At 44.0% G+C, this 14,415-nt stretch overlaps 2 protein-coding genes across 3 annotated transcripts in view; one reads left to right on the forward strand and one right to left on the reverse strand.

Moving 5' to 3' along the window:
• Positions 1 to 357: 357 nt before the first annotated feature.
• Positions 358 to 11,462, reverse strand: MZT1 (mitotic spindle organizing protein 1). The gene is made up of 3 exons (XM_073614254.1): positions 11,292 to 11,462; positions 3,312 to 3,457; positions 358 to 761 (listed from the first exon to the last, which is right to left on the reverse strand). Exons 1-3 carry the CDS (start codon positions 11,338 to 11,340, stop codon positions 738 to 740), a joined length of 219 nt encoding a protein of 72 aa, XP_073470355.1. The 5' UTR covers positions 11,341 to 11,462; the 3' UTR covers positions 358 to 737.
• A 153-nt stretch (positions 11,463 to 11,615) lies between these two features.
• The window catches only part of BORA (BORA aurora kinase A activator), a 46,132-nt gene continuing 43,332 nt past the window's right edge, over positions 11,616 to 14,415 (forward strand). The window contains exon 1 of one of the 2 annotated variants that reach the window (XM_073614252.1): positions 11,616 to 11,771. The gene's annotated coding sequence lies outside the window, so the exon portion shown is untranslated. Of the gene's footprint in view, positions 11,807 to 14,415 lie in introns of both variants that reach the window. The other variant, XM_073614253.1, reaches the window with a different exon arrangement.

Genomic DNA, 14,415 nt, shown 5'->3' on the forward strand with positions numbered 1-14,415 from the left:
CCGATGTAGCCCACACATGATCGGAATATCCGATGAAATTATTCCGTCGGACCTTTTCTGCCGGAAAATTCACTTTGTATTTATTTTATCAACCCATACAAACATCTGCTCAGTGCTGTGGTAATTAAAATTTATTAGATTTTTTATTTTTTTTTTTTTTAAGGGAAGAAGATTCCATTACTATGGATGTGGAAGGTGCAGAATCCACGAGCAGTGAACCTTAGCACTAGGGATGCACTGATAATGATACCAAGCATTTACGTGAGTATCGGTACTCGCTCATATGCTCCCGATACCTATGCTTTGCGTTAATTCAAAATGAAGTGCTTACCAATAAAAGTAATTTTAATTTCAAAATAATTCAAATACGCCGTATTTAATACAAGGTACACATAATGGCATAGCTGTACAAACATTTTTGAAACGATGCATAAAAAATAAAAAAGGTTTTACAAAAGAATGTCCATTTTCCGAAACACAATTCTGGTTAAAACAAAATGCGTCATAATACAATAGCATTCAATTAACTTTAAATAATAAAGTTTTGCAAAACACAGACTGTAGAATTCAAAATTGGTATCCATCATTTAAATACTTCAAATATCAAAGACAAACAAAAGGAAACACGACGGACTCATAAGCTCTGAATACAGGACTGATAATTTGGTTTAGTATTGCAGTGAAAAACAGATTTCCAGGCTTGATTTGAAGACATAATACTCCAAGTCCACTCTTGATTAATTTGCCATGCTCTCCGATGCCTGAAAAAAAAAAAAAAAAAAAAAAGTCACTTCTGCAGCAAGATTACATCTCAAGTGAGTTATCCCTCTACCACCAGCCATGTAAACAGAATTTAAAGTGAACACTTCCCATCTTTCTAATGAAGGTGGTTTTCTGCTTGTGTTACTGAATGCCATCCAATGGATTTCTAAACAATTAAAGTAGAACTTTAGTCAGAAAAAGAAGTCCTCTTAGATCGCTTTTAGGCTGGCCCCTTTTGCAGGTATAGCTATGTAAAACATTAAAAATAAGTCCTCTATACTGTGTAAAATCCAGTAATACACTGTCTTACCCTGCTCTGCACATGCTCAGTTGTTCTCTATTCTTAGGCACTGTGCCAAAAATGTAGAGGCCGATCTGCTGACAGCCTAAAGGTTTACTATTGCCCAGAGGCTCTGGGTTTCAGCAAAATGCAGAAAGAAGCAGAAACGCAATAAAAAAAAATTAAATAAATAAATAAATAAAAAAAAAACAGTGCTTACGTTTTTTGATGCATTTTTGCTGGTTTCTCCCGCAAGACAACAGAGACCTCGCAAGAATGCAAAATGCATTAAAAACGTGCGTGAAAAAAAAAAAAACACAAACGGCACCGGGAAAATGTGTCAACTGCAACATAGGCTACTTTCACACTGGGGTGCATTGGTGGTAAAGCACCGCTAAAATTTTTGCAGCACTTTTCAGCTGTTAGCAGGGAGCCTTTAACCCCCACTAACGGCCGAAAAAGGGTTAAATGTGCCCGCAAAGCTCCCCTGCAATGGGCAGGGGCCCTGTAGGAGCGATGTATACACCGCTCCTACAGCACCTCAAAGATGCAGCTTGCAGGACTTTTTTGGGCATCCTGCTAGAGCACCGCTCGCTCCAGTGTGACAGCACCCAGCTGTCACACTGGAGTGACAAGAGAGGCTCTTTAGCGCTATAGCGCCTGTAAAGCACCTCGGCGTGAAAGCAGCCTTACATAGCTGGGAACCAAACCTAAGGAGCACCTGTCAGGAGACTACTTCTTTTGAGAATGTTAGTTCTCTGTCTGTAAATTTAGTGCTTTAGCCGCAGGCTGGGTTCACACTGATGCAAATTGGATGTGGGTTTTCCGCATGCAATTCGCATGACAGGAGACTGTGACCGGTTTTCAATGGAGCCGGTTCACACAGCGGATTAAACAGGGGTTCTGTGCATCTTTGGCTCCATATCAGGTTGGAATTTATGAAAAAATTTCTTTGGCCGATTCGTCCTTGAAACGGTGAACAGGGACGCACCGGACCCCTGCTGTGAGTCGTGTCCGCACCTAAATGCTTCCTTTATTCATTTTGCTGGAACAAGTATAGAGAGAGAGAAGCTATTCCGTCACCCACTTACAACATGCTTGTACCAAGTCATTAAGCCTACGTTCACATTGCAGCGATTTGCAGCAAATTGGCGCCTATTGTTGGCAAAGGCACCGTCCGAATCAGTGCGACGCTGCACTTATTCCCAAAAGTAGTTTCTGTACTACTTTTGGTGACTTTGGGGTGCGATTTCAATAGATATCTGTGCAGAAACCCGCACAGATGTCTCTGAAATCGTCCCCGAAGTCGGGACTGACATGCGGGAATGAAATCGTGTGAGTTCAGCTAAACTCGCATGATTTCATTCTCACTGTCAGTGTGAACCTGGGCTAAAACTGAACTCCAGAAATGATCCGACATCACCACTTTTTCTCTCTACCTTATTCCAATCTGAGAACTACTTGTGTTCTTTGGGAAAAATACCAAAAAAAACACCCAATGCTCTCTGACTATCAGCAGTGCTTAGTGTTCTGTGAGTGACCCCCGTGTTATGTGTGTGGAGAAGAAGCTGCACAGAGCCTCAACTATGACCCAGAAGATCATGGCTATAAATGTAGTGATGTAAAATATGCAATACAGATCATACCTGGAGTTTAGCTTTGACTCATAAGGCCAGGCAACTAGCATCTTCAGAATGAATCTGACAACAGTGGCTCTCAATGTTTTATGTGGACAGCTGTAGATGGATGTGTAAATATCCGAAAATGTTACTCAATATAAACCTATAAATTCTCCCCATATAATTCATGGCACTGGCTGCCCAGTCTCAATACTCCTGCTGCACTCTACATAATGAGTGGACTAACTCTTTAAATGGTTAAATTCTAAGACTGAATAATTTGTATTTGCTTTCTTTTCCATAGGGATTATTGAAGGGACTTGTTTTAAAAATATTGCTGCTTAAAACACAGTAAAGCCAATTAGCTGGTTCATTTATATGCATAATGTCTGAGCCACTAATGAATGCTGCTGTGGTCAAACACAGATAGCCTAGTAAAAGCTATGCACAGAGAACTGGTGTTTAGAGAAATGCTGAACTATAAAAGAATGCCTATAGTATACTAAAAAGGCACATCTTAGAAACTTAGACATAATTTAGGGGAAAAATTATAGACATTATAACTGCATCACAGCTTTCATAATTTCACATGGATATCAGGACATACAAATAATACTGATCTCATACTGCTGGTCTGAATAATCACTTGCCTTCAGTGCCTCTGTCGCTCTGCGTAGCTCTTTTATAACAGAAGACAAAGCCTCTGGATTAATACCTTGCTCACAAAGTCTTACACATATCGACAGAGTCTCCATATCCAAACCTGTGTTCAGAAGCCTGGAGATTTCGAGTAGAACTGCCAGAAGAAGAAAAAAGGTTATGAACGTTCCATTAGTACATTGACACCAATTGTATCATTGTAAGCACAATGTCCTAAAGTATAACTAAAAGTGATGCTAAAGTCTTTTTTTTCTTTAGTTAAAAATAACAAACATGTTATACTTACCCGCCCTGTACAGTGGTTTTGCACAGAACAGCCTGGATCCTCCTCCTCTCGGGTCCCTCTTCGGTGCTCCTGGCCCCTCTCTCCTGTTGAGTGCCCCCACAACTAACAACTTGCTATGAGGGCACCCGAGCCAAGTCACAGCTCTGTGTGTCCATTCAGACATAGAGCCGCAGCCTGCCCCCCCCCTCTTTCTCCTCATTGGCTGACTTACTTTGATTGACAGCAGCGGGAACCAATGGCGCTGCGCTGCTGTCTTGGCCAATGAGGAGAGTCCCGGGGATGACGAGACAATCATACAACATCAATGGATCTAGACGCCTCAGGTAAGTATTCAGGGGGCTGAGGGGGGCTGCTGCACACTGAAGGCTTTTTATCTTAATACACTAAATGCATTAAGATAAAAAACTTTCTGCCTTTACAACCACTTAAAGGCAAAGTTTATTTTTTTATTTATTTATTTTCAAATTAGTTTTAGATAGAGTGGAGATGGCTACGTTTTGCATACATTTCTACTTTAAGAAATAAGGGGGCATCCAAGAGCACTGGAAAAACCAGGTCTTCTCCTGTCCCCAGGGTACCTTGTAGAACCACCCAACATTTTAGAACCACTGAAGACCAAGCCTTTTCTGGCAGTTTTTGCTAAAAAAAAATACTTATACACCGTCAGAGACTCTTTACCTAAATCAGAGTTGTGACGTGTCAGACTGACACACCACCAATCGCCCCTGCGCCAGCTCATTATCCTGATCACGTCATACGATGTCCAATTAGGATAACTAAATCACTTTGTCGACGGAATTTTGCTATATGGCAGGTGGTAAGTGGTTAAGGAAATTAAAGACAAACAAACAATATATACCCCATTTTCTTTTTGCAAAATATGAAACATGATGTTATGCTAAGTAAATAGATACCCAACATGTCTTTAAAATTACGCACCCTCGTGGAATGGCAACAAACTACGGTACTTAAAAATCTCCATAGGCGACGGTTAAAACATTTTTACAGGTTACCTGTTTTGGTGACTGCTGATCGCTGGTGCAATGCTTTACAGGCACCTGCAACAAAAAATATTAAATGCACATTTTTTTTACCTGCAAAAAAAATGTGCATTTATTATTTTTTTCTGAAAAGTTGAACTTACCCTTTAATTGAATAAGCTGAAGAAGCTGATTGGCTACTATGCACAGCTTCACCAGATACCGTGTGCACCAGTTTTAATAAATCTCCCCCACTGTGCTAGTTACTATTGTAACTCTGTTGAAACTCTATATAACAAAGCTAATGGGTCTGATTTTTAGAATACACCAATAATGTCAATGTAAGACAAAATAGTTCAGAACCAGGGATAACAGGGCCAACTGCTCTTATTTACCCCTTCCTTCATGTGGCTCCACCTCCCTCAAGAGACACCAATCAAAACACATGTGGCCCCCAACGTAAAAAAGGGTGATGCACGCTGTGCATTGTTATGTGGGAATGCTGAGTGATGTCATCATGCGCCTTACATCATAATTAATATCACTACAACGGTGTTACATAGTAGGTGAGGTTGAAAAAAGACACAAGTCCAACCTATGTGTGTGATTATATGTCAGTATTACATTGTATATCCCTGTATGTTGTGGTCGTTCAGGTGCTTATCTAATAGTTTTTTGAAACTATCGATGCTCCCCGCTGAGACTACCGCCTGTGGAAGGGAATTCCACATCCTTGCCGCCCTTACAGTAAAGAACCCTCTAGGTAGTTAAAAGTCAAACCTCTTTTCTTCTAATCTTAGTGAATGGCCACACGTCTTATTAAATCCTTTCCACCTAACTAAGGTTCTCCAGTCCCTTTATTAGCTTTGTTGCCCTTCTTTGTACTCGCTCCATTTCCAGTACATCCTTCCTGAGGACTGGTGCCCAGAACTGGACAGCATACTCCAGGTGCGGCTGGACCAGAGTCTTGTAGAGCGGGAGAATTATTGTTTTATCTCTGGAATTAATCCCCTTTTTAATGCATTACAATATTCTGTTTGCTTTGTTAGCAGCAGCTTGGCATTGCATGCTGTTAATCATACAGTTGCTGAACTACATCCCCATGACAAACGTCACTGCGTAGGCAAGATGTGATGTTGCTCAATAAGCATACGCAGTAGTAATACCATGATGCAAGATGTTCAATGGTGCCACTCTGCATGCCCTGCCATATTTTACATTGGGGCCACATGTGTTTTGAGCAGCGTCTTAGATCAATGGTTCTCAACCTCAGTCCTCAAGTAGCCCCCCAACGGGCCATGCTTTGGGAACTTCCCTTAGATAAAAGAGCTCTTATCAATACCATGTCATTGATAGTCATTTAACCACTTCAGTCCCGGAAGATTTGGCTGCTCAATGATCAGAGCATTTTTTTTGCGATACAGCACTGCGTCGCTTTAACTGCGACGCTGTACCCAAACAGAACTGACATCCTTTTTTCCGCACAAATAGAGCTTTCTTTTGGTGGTATTTGATCAACTCTGCGGTTTTCACTTTTTGCGCTATAAACAAAAAAAGAGCGACAATTTTGATAAAAAAAAAAAAAAAAAAACAATATTTTGTACTTTTGGCTGTAATAAATATCCCCAATATTTTTTAAAAAAGCAAATTTTTTTCCCAGTTTAGGTCGATATGTATTCTACATATTTTTGGTAATAAAAATCGCAATAAGCGTATATCGATTGATTTGCGCAAAAGTTATTGCGTCTACAAAATAGGGGATAGATTTATAGCATTTTTATTACTTTTTTTTTTACTAGTAATGGTGGCGATCTGCAATTTGTATCGTGACTGCGACATTATGGCGGAGACTTTTGACACATTTTTGGGACGATTGACAATTATACAGCGATCAGTGCGATAAAAATGCACTCATTACTGTATAAATGTCACTGGCAGGGAAGGGGTTAACACTAGGCTGCGATCAAGGGGTTAACTGTGTTCCCCGACTGTGTGTTCTAACTGTGGGGGGAGGGGACTGACTAGAGGGGTGACAGATTGTGGTTCCTAGCTATTAGGAACTCACGCTCTATCTCTCCTCACAGAACAGAACAGGGATTTGTGTGTTTACACACAAACGTCCCTGTTCTGCCTCTCGAGCCCACGATCGCTCGTGGCCGGCGGTCATCGTGACCGTTGGCCACGAGCATCAGCACCCCCCGCAGTGCAGCGGGCACGCGCCTGCTATCCCGCTTAAAAGGAGCCGACGTACAGCTACGACGGCTCACGGGATCGTGCCAACAGATCGTGCCGCAGTTTAACCCCTTTCCGCCGAGCGTACGCAGATGTGCAGCCTCGGCTTTCGGGGGTTATACCTCAATGATGCCTGCAGCTGCAGGCATCCTCCCAGTACCGTTTTTTAGAGCCGGCGATCGGCTTTCCAGTGATAACAACCGATGCGGTTAAAAGCCGCTCGGCTGTTATACCGGAGGAGCGAGGAGGGGTTGTCCCCCCCTCCCGGCGCTCTCAACGGGCCTCCCGATCCACCGGGAGACCTGATCGACAATCCACCAGCTCCGGCGGCTAGGGACAGACTGGCACAAAGCCGGAAACGGCTTTGTTCCAGTCTCCTGATTGTAAACACGGAAGCGACGTTATGACGTCACTTCCCGTTTACTCGGCTGCCAATGACGCCGGTTTTAAAAAAATATACAGCATTCAGAATCGCCGAAAACGGCGATCTGAATACTTTGAATTACAAAGGATGGATTTGGGGTCTTTTAGTCCCCCGATCCCTCCATAAAGAGTACCTGTCACCACCTATTACTGTCACAAAAGGATGTTTACATTCCTTGCGACAGCAATAAAAGTGATCAAATTTTTTTTTTTTTTTTTAAACACAATTTATTAATATAAAAATAAATAAAAACATTTTTAAAGCGCCCCCGTGAGCTTGCGCAGCAAAGAAAACGCATACGGAAGTTGCGCCCGCATATGTAAACTGTGTTCAAATCACACATGTGAGGTATCACCACGATCGTCAGAGTGAGAGCAATAATTCTAGCACTAGACCTTCTCTGTATCTCTAACCTGGTAACTGTAAAAAAAAATGTAAAGCGTCGCCTATGGAGATTTTTAGGTACCATAGGTTTGTCGCCATTCCACGAGTGCGTGCAATTATAAAGCGTGACATGTTTGGTATCTATTTACTCGGCGTAACATCATCTTTCAAATTATACAAAAAAATTGGGCTAACTTTACTGTTTTGTCTTTTTAAACTTCATGAAAAAGTGTCCCTTTTCCCCAAAAAGTTGCTTCACAAATACGGTGTGACATTAAAATTAAATATTGCAACAATCGCCATTTTATGCTTTAGATTCTCTGCAATATATATGAGGGCTTTTATAGCCAAAAATACGGATTTTAACTTGTAAACACCAAATGTCGAAAATAGGCTTAGTCATGAAAGGGATAATGACAGCGGCTGGTCAGCAAGCATTTAAAGCAGCTGTGCAAAGTAAAGGAAAACCTGAAAACCCGTTGGAGGTACTTAAGGACTGCAGTTTAGAACCACTGTCTTAGATGAGATTGAGCCACATGGGGGGGGGGTGCATACGCAATTCGCGCCCGCAAACGTAAACGTTGCTCAAACCACCACAATGGTTAGAGCGGGAACAATAATTCTAGCAAAAGACCTCCTCTGCAACTCAAAACTGGTAACCGGTAGAGATTTGTAAACGTCGCCTATGGAGATTTTTAAGTGTAAAAGCCTCTTTCCATTCCACGAGTGGGCGCAATTTTGAAGCATGACATGTTGGGTATCAATTTACACCGCATAACGTTATCTTTCACAATATAGAACAAAATTGGGCTAACTTTACAGTTTTCTTTATTTATTCAAAAAGTGTATTTTTTCCCCCAAAAATTGCATTTGTAAGACCACTGCGCAAATACGGTTTGACAAAGTATAGCAACGACTGCCATTTTATTCTCTAAGGTGTCTGAAAAAACAAATATAATGTTTGGGGTACCAAGTAATGTTCTAGCAAAAAAAAAAAACAAAACATATTTTAACACCAAGTGTAAAAAATAGGCAGTCAGCCAATGAGGAGAGAAAGGAGGTGGGCCGGGCCGCGGCTCCGCGTCTGAATGGACACAGGGCGCTGCAACTTGGCACTCAACAAGAGGAGCAATGTGCAATGGTTTTGCACAGAGAGGCCTTGATCTTCCTCTTCTGGGGTTCTTCACCGTTGCTCCTGGCACTTCCCCCTCACAGAGTGCCCCCATATCAATGGGGTTTGTTATCGGAGCAGTTGTTCGCGCTGAGAGAGAGACTGTTCTTGTGCACATCACTGGATCGAGATTGGTATAAAGTATAGGATAAGTATAAAGGGGGTGGGGGGGCGAGCTGCTTGCAGAAGGTTTTTTTACCTTTAGCCCAGGTTCACACTACTGCGATCACAGACATTGCATATGATTCTCACCCAAGGGGCCGATCACATGAGAGGTCTGTGAGATGTGAGTTCAGCTTTACGGTTGTATGCCTGAACTCACATTAGATTTGAAGGAAAAAAGTGCAGGGACCTCCCCCCCCCCCCCCCGCACTGAAATCGGATCGCATGGGTGTTCTCACCTATCCAATTCCTGTGCGAGTTCACAATTTGCACTGCGATCTGTGGGTGTCATTAACAATGTAATTAACAATGTAATAACACACGCAGTGGTTCCCAGAGGGCAGTGTGAACTGCCTGCGGGAGAGATGCGGGAACCAGCGATGTAATCGCGCTGGTTCCCGCATCGCATCAGTGTGAACCTAGGCTAAAGCGGAACTAAACCCTCCTATTGTTTTTGGCCAAGGAAGCTGCCATCTTAGGCCATGTTTGATCTGCAACTGCCATGATGCTGCACATGTGATCAGTTATGACAACAGCCATTTGATGGTTTGACAGTTTGGTTGAGAAAACAAGCAAATGTGACAGTCTGCCTTCCTGGCATGTGCCAGGAATGTAACTGTTTTTTTTTTAAACTGTCAAATCGATGGGTTTATTTCAACTAAGGTAAAAAACCTTCAGGCTTTAGAACCTCTTGAAGCTTGTCGCCATTTCATAGACGCACGCAATTTTAAGGTTTGACATGTTGAGCATCTCATTATTTGGTGCAATCCTATCTTTTATATTTTCCAAAAAAACTTGGTATTGATTGCATTTGTGTGCCCTAAAACCAGCTTTATTGTATTTTTTTTACTGAACATTTGCTAGACCTTTGCGCTAATATCATGTAATATAAAAAATTTGAACTACCACTATTTTATTCTCTAGGGTGCGCTATTGTTATTGCTGTCAGAAAATGTATAATGTTTTGGGGGTTTTATGCAATCTTCAGAGGGCAAAATTATTATTATTTTTTTTTTTAACCACTTCAATACCGGACAATTTCACCCCCTTCCTGCCCAGACCAATTTTCAGCTTTCAGAGCTGTCACACATTGAACGGCAATTGCGTGGTCATGCAACACTGTACCTAAATAAAAAGGTTATTGTTTTTCGAGACAGATAGAGCTTTCTTTTGGTGGCATTTAATCATCACTGGGGGTTTTGTGCGATAGAAGCGAAAAAAGACCAAAACTTTTGAAAAATAAAAAACATTTTTCTTTCGGTTATAAAATTTTGCATACAAGTAATTTTTATTCTGCACCGATAATCGGGACATTGGTGGGGATGCACTGATAATCGGGACACTGGTGGGCACTAAAGGAGATGCACCGATAATCGGGACACTCCTGGGAGAGCACCGATAATCGGGACACTCCTGGGAGAGCACCGATAATCGGGACACTCCTGGGAGAGCACCGATAATCGGGACACTCCTGGGAGAGCACCGATAATCGGGACACTGGTGGGGACGCACCGATAATCGGGACACTGGTGGGGACGCACCGATAATCGGGACACTGGTGGGGACGCACCGATAATCGGGACACTAATGATCGGTGCTCCGATTATCAGTGTAAACAATGTGCTGACAGGCTTGCCAGTTGTCGGTTCTCCTTTCCTCACACGGACACAGCACACGAGGAAAGGACTGTGGACAACCAGCAAGTTGGTTTTCTGTTTACATGTGACCAGCTGACTGAACACAGCTGTTCACATGATAAAGGGCCATTGGGATTAGCGCACTCTGTGATCCGAAGGACACAGCGGTCACAGAGTGCGTCGCAGGAGGCGGGGTTCTGGAAGGATTTGTGGGTCCCCTCTCAGAACTATAGTACTGCGCTGTAGTCATCTTTTGGCTATAGCGCGGTACTAAAGTAAAGTGGCATAAAAAGCAAAAAAAAAAAGCATTGTTTCCAGTGTGTCCAGAAGCAGCAGGGTTTTGGCAGAAAAACCGATTGATGCTGCTAAACGCACTACGCACTTTTATCACTTGAGTGTTAATTCATTTCAATGGCCAGAATAATTTATTATTCTGGCCAATTAATAAAATACTCCCAATTGCTTTTGATGCCTAAATGTGTTACACAAGCTTACAAGGGTTTTTTTTCTGCAAAACCTCTGTCAGGAGGAAAGGCAGAGTTAGAAAACGTGCATGTGGTGAGATGGGGTGCAGAGTATAGAACCTAGCAGAAAGTAAACACGTTTTGTAGATGACAGGTGCACATTAAAGTCTAGAGCGGAGTAGGGGCCTGCTTTCTGGATGCCCCATTTCCTACATACACAACCCACTCACCATCCATAGTCTCCCGCATAGCGCTGACACTAACAGGAGCGCTGGCCATGGTGACCCCCCCAGCTCTGGTGACCCGGAAGTGCTGTCAGCAGACGTTAGGGCGGAGAGTGCAGTTGGTGTCTTTCAATGGTATCAGAGTACAAAGGCGGGGTCAATGCGATCTGTGTTGACAATCGCTCCGTGAAGATCACGCCCACCGACCGGAAATAGCCGTGAAGAGGAAGTTGTGAGTAGTTCGCATGGTGACGGGGGGCGGAGACTCATTCGAATTTGTATGGCGGATACTCAGTCATTGGGCGACGTTAGTATTGTGGTAGCTCCGCCCCATGGCCGCCGTGTGATTGGTAAATTGCTGTAGGGAGTAGCGTTGATTGGTTGCGTGGGGTGATCTCTAGCTACACAGGAAAATTGTGGAAGAGGACAAGCGTGTATAAGCGGCGGGCCGATAGGCGGGAGGTTCGGGGCTGCAGTGGAGGCCTGGTGAGCTGTCTTGTGTCTCCGCACACCGCGAGGATGTGTGTATTGTTTATTATCATACATGTACACCGCTGTCTCCGCTATGGAGTCAGGTGTGGCCATGGGCTAGCAGGACCCCTATGTGTGGAAGGGTAAAGTAAATCGTAAGACAAACAGGTTTAGTTTTATAACTTTTGGGTGGAGCTCCTGTCATGTTTTCATTGTGTCCCCTTGCAGAGATTCCCTTTCACTTCCTGTCCTAGAGACACAAAAGGAAGTCAGATGATATTTCTATAAAGCGATCTAAATCTCCTCCTCTTAGACTCCATTTGTAGTTTGTGTGTGTCCAGCAGTGATTTGCTCTGGTAGGGTGGATAGCTGCGACCGCCGCTGACCTGCCATTGAAATACACCGGTCTAGCTGTTCACAGATGGAAACGTCTGCAGGAATCATAGACTCCTGTCTCTGGCATTTGTACCAGTGCTGGTTGCTAGTGCGAATGTAGCCTTAGACATGGCATATAGGGTATGATTTTCTTTCCTGCAACCAAGAAAATCGCTTGATTCCCTCAAGACATTCAGCATTGAAGAGGGATTCCCTCCAGCAGAGCTAGGGGGCCGCCCCTGTCAGGAGAATACAGTGATTACTGATAGAGGCAATAATCTGCCCATAGATGGACCCTGATCAACCAGCCGAGATTCAAACCATCTATTGGCAGCTCTAGCCTTAGGTGAATGAGGGTGGGCAGGCTGCTGTTGCGATGTGGCTAAACGCTACCTCAGAGCAAGAGAATGTCACCAGCACACCAAGGATCTCCAGAGCTGCTCCAAAGCTTTATTCAGCGATCGCATCAGATTGCCACGTTTCTAAACCACGCAGGGCCCCTTCATCGGAGACGTGACGGACCCCCTTCATCGGAGACGTGACGGACCCCCTTCATCGGAGACGTGACGGGTCACAGCCCTGATAAAGGGGTCCTGCGTAGCTCCAAAACATTGTAATGATGTGATCGCTGAATAAAGCTTTAGACCCATTCTGGAGATCCTTGGTGTGCTGGTGACATTCTCTTGCTCTGATTTGACAAGGTTCCAGTTGGTCACTTCAGCACTAAACTTATATGCACAACCATTTCTACCGGAACGTGTGCATTGGGAATAGCGTGTTAAATGCTACCCCTAGACAAAGCAACACTCTGTGCTAAGGCTGCATACAACCTGAATGATTAGCTACAGTCAGAAACATTGTCCTTGAAAAACGCCTAGCCTGTTGCTAGGGGGTCCCTCGTAGTCTGCCTCCTTTGGCGCCTGGGCTCCTGATGTCACTTCCTTCCCTCGGTGCAGGAAGGGAGATCGCCTCTCCCCCTCCCTCTTGCCAATCATCTGGGACACGTGACCGGTCCCAGATGCTTGCGTGGCTTGCACATGTGCAGTGGGTGCCCGGCTGTGAAGCCACGGCCGGGCGCCCACTGTAAGACTCCGTCGCTGACGAGCAGAGGGGGGGACGAGCGGGGCTTCGATCCCCTGCATCGCTGGACCCTGGGACAGGTAAGTGTCCAATTATTAAAAGTCAGCAGAAGCAGTATTTGTAGCTGCTGACTTTTAAATACTTTCCTCCATTGTGCAGCTCGTTTTGCACAGAGTGGCCTCAAACCTGGTCTTCTGGGGTCCCTCGGTGGCTCTCGCGGCTCCTCCCTACATCAGATAACCCCCTAAGAGAAGCGCGCTGCCGAGTACAGCATTTGCATCCATAGACACGAATGCCGGACTCGGCCCAGTGCTTGCATCATTGGATTTGATTGACAGCAGTGGGAGCCAATGGCTGTGCTGCTATCAATCTATCCAATCAAGAGCCGAGACCCCGTGGAGAGAGTCCAACCCATGTGTGTGATTATATGTCAGTATTACATTGTATATCCCTGCATGTTGTGGTTGTTCAGGTGCTTTATCTAATAGTTTTTTGAAATTATTGATCCCCCCCCCCCCCCCCACCCCCCAATCTACCGCCTGTGGAAGGGAATTCCACATCCTTGCCGCTCTTACAGTAAAGAACCCTCTACGTAGTTTAAGGTTAAACCTCTTTTCTTCTAATTTTAGTGAATGGCCACGTGTCTTATTAAATCCTTTCCTCCTAACTAAGGTCCTCCAGACCCTTTATTAGCTTTGTTGCCCTTCTTTGTACTCGCTCCATTTCCAGTTCATCCTTCCTGAGGACTGGTACCCAGAACTGGATGGCAGGTGCGGCCGGACCAGAGTCTTGTAGAGTGGGAGAATTATAATTTTATCTCTGGAGTTAATCCCCTTTTTTAATGCATGCCAATATTCTGTTTGCTTTGTTAACAGCAGCTTGGCATTGCTGAGCCTATCATCTACTAGGACCCCCAGGTCCTTTTCCATCCTAGATTCCCCCAGAGGTTCTCCCCCCAGTGTATAGATTGCATTCATATTTTTGCCACCCAAATGCATTATTTTACATTTTTCTACATTGAACCTCATTTGCCATGTAACTGCCCACCCCATTAATTTGTTCAGATCGTTCTGCAAGGTTTCCACATCCTGCGGAGAAGTTATTGCCCTGCTTAGCTTAGTATTGTCCACAAATACAGAGATTGAACTGTTTATCCCATCCTCCAGGTCGTTTATGAATAAATTAAATAGGGTTGTCCCAGCAC

This window comes from Aquarana catesbeiana, linkage group LG02 (genome assembly GCF_042186555.1).
Source record: "Aquarana catesbeiana isolate 2022-GZ linkage group LG02, ASM4218655v1, whole genome shotgun sequence".
In the NCBI taxonomy this organism is placed as follows: domain Eukaryota; kingdom Metazoa; phylum Chordata; class Amphibia; order Anura; family Ranidae; genus Aquarana; species Aquarana catesbeiana.

Coding starts and splice junctions, on each gene's coding strand:
- MZT1 (XM_073614254.1), bottom strand. CDS start 11,340: ATGGCCAGCGCTCCTGTTAGTGTCAGCGCTATGCGGGAGACTATGGAT. Junction 3,458..11,291: donor TATGCGGGAGACTATGGATG/GTGAGTGGGTTG, acceptor TTCTTCTGGCAG/TTCTACTCGAAATCTCCAGG. Junction 762..3,311: donor GAGCGACAGAGGCACTGAAG/GCAAGTGATTAT, acceptor TTTTTTTTTCAG/GCATCGGAGAGCATGGCAAA.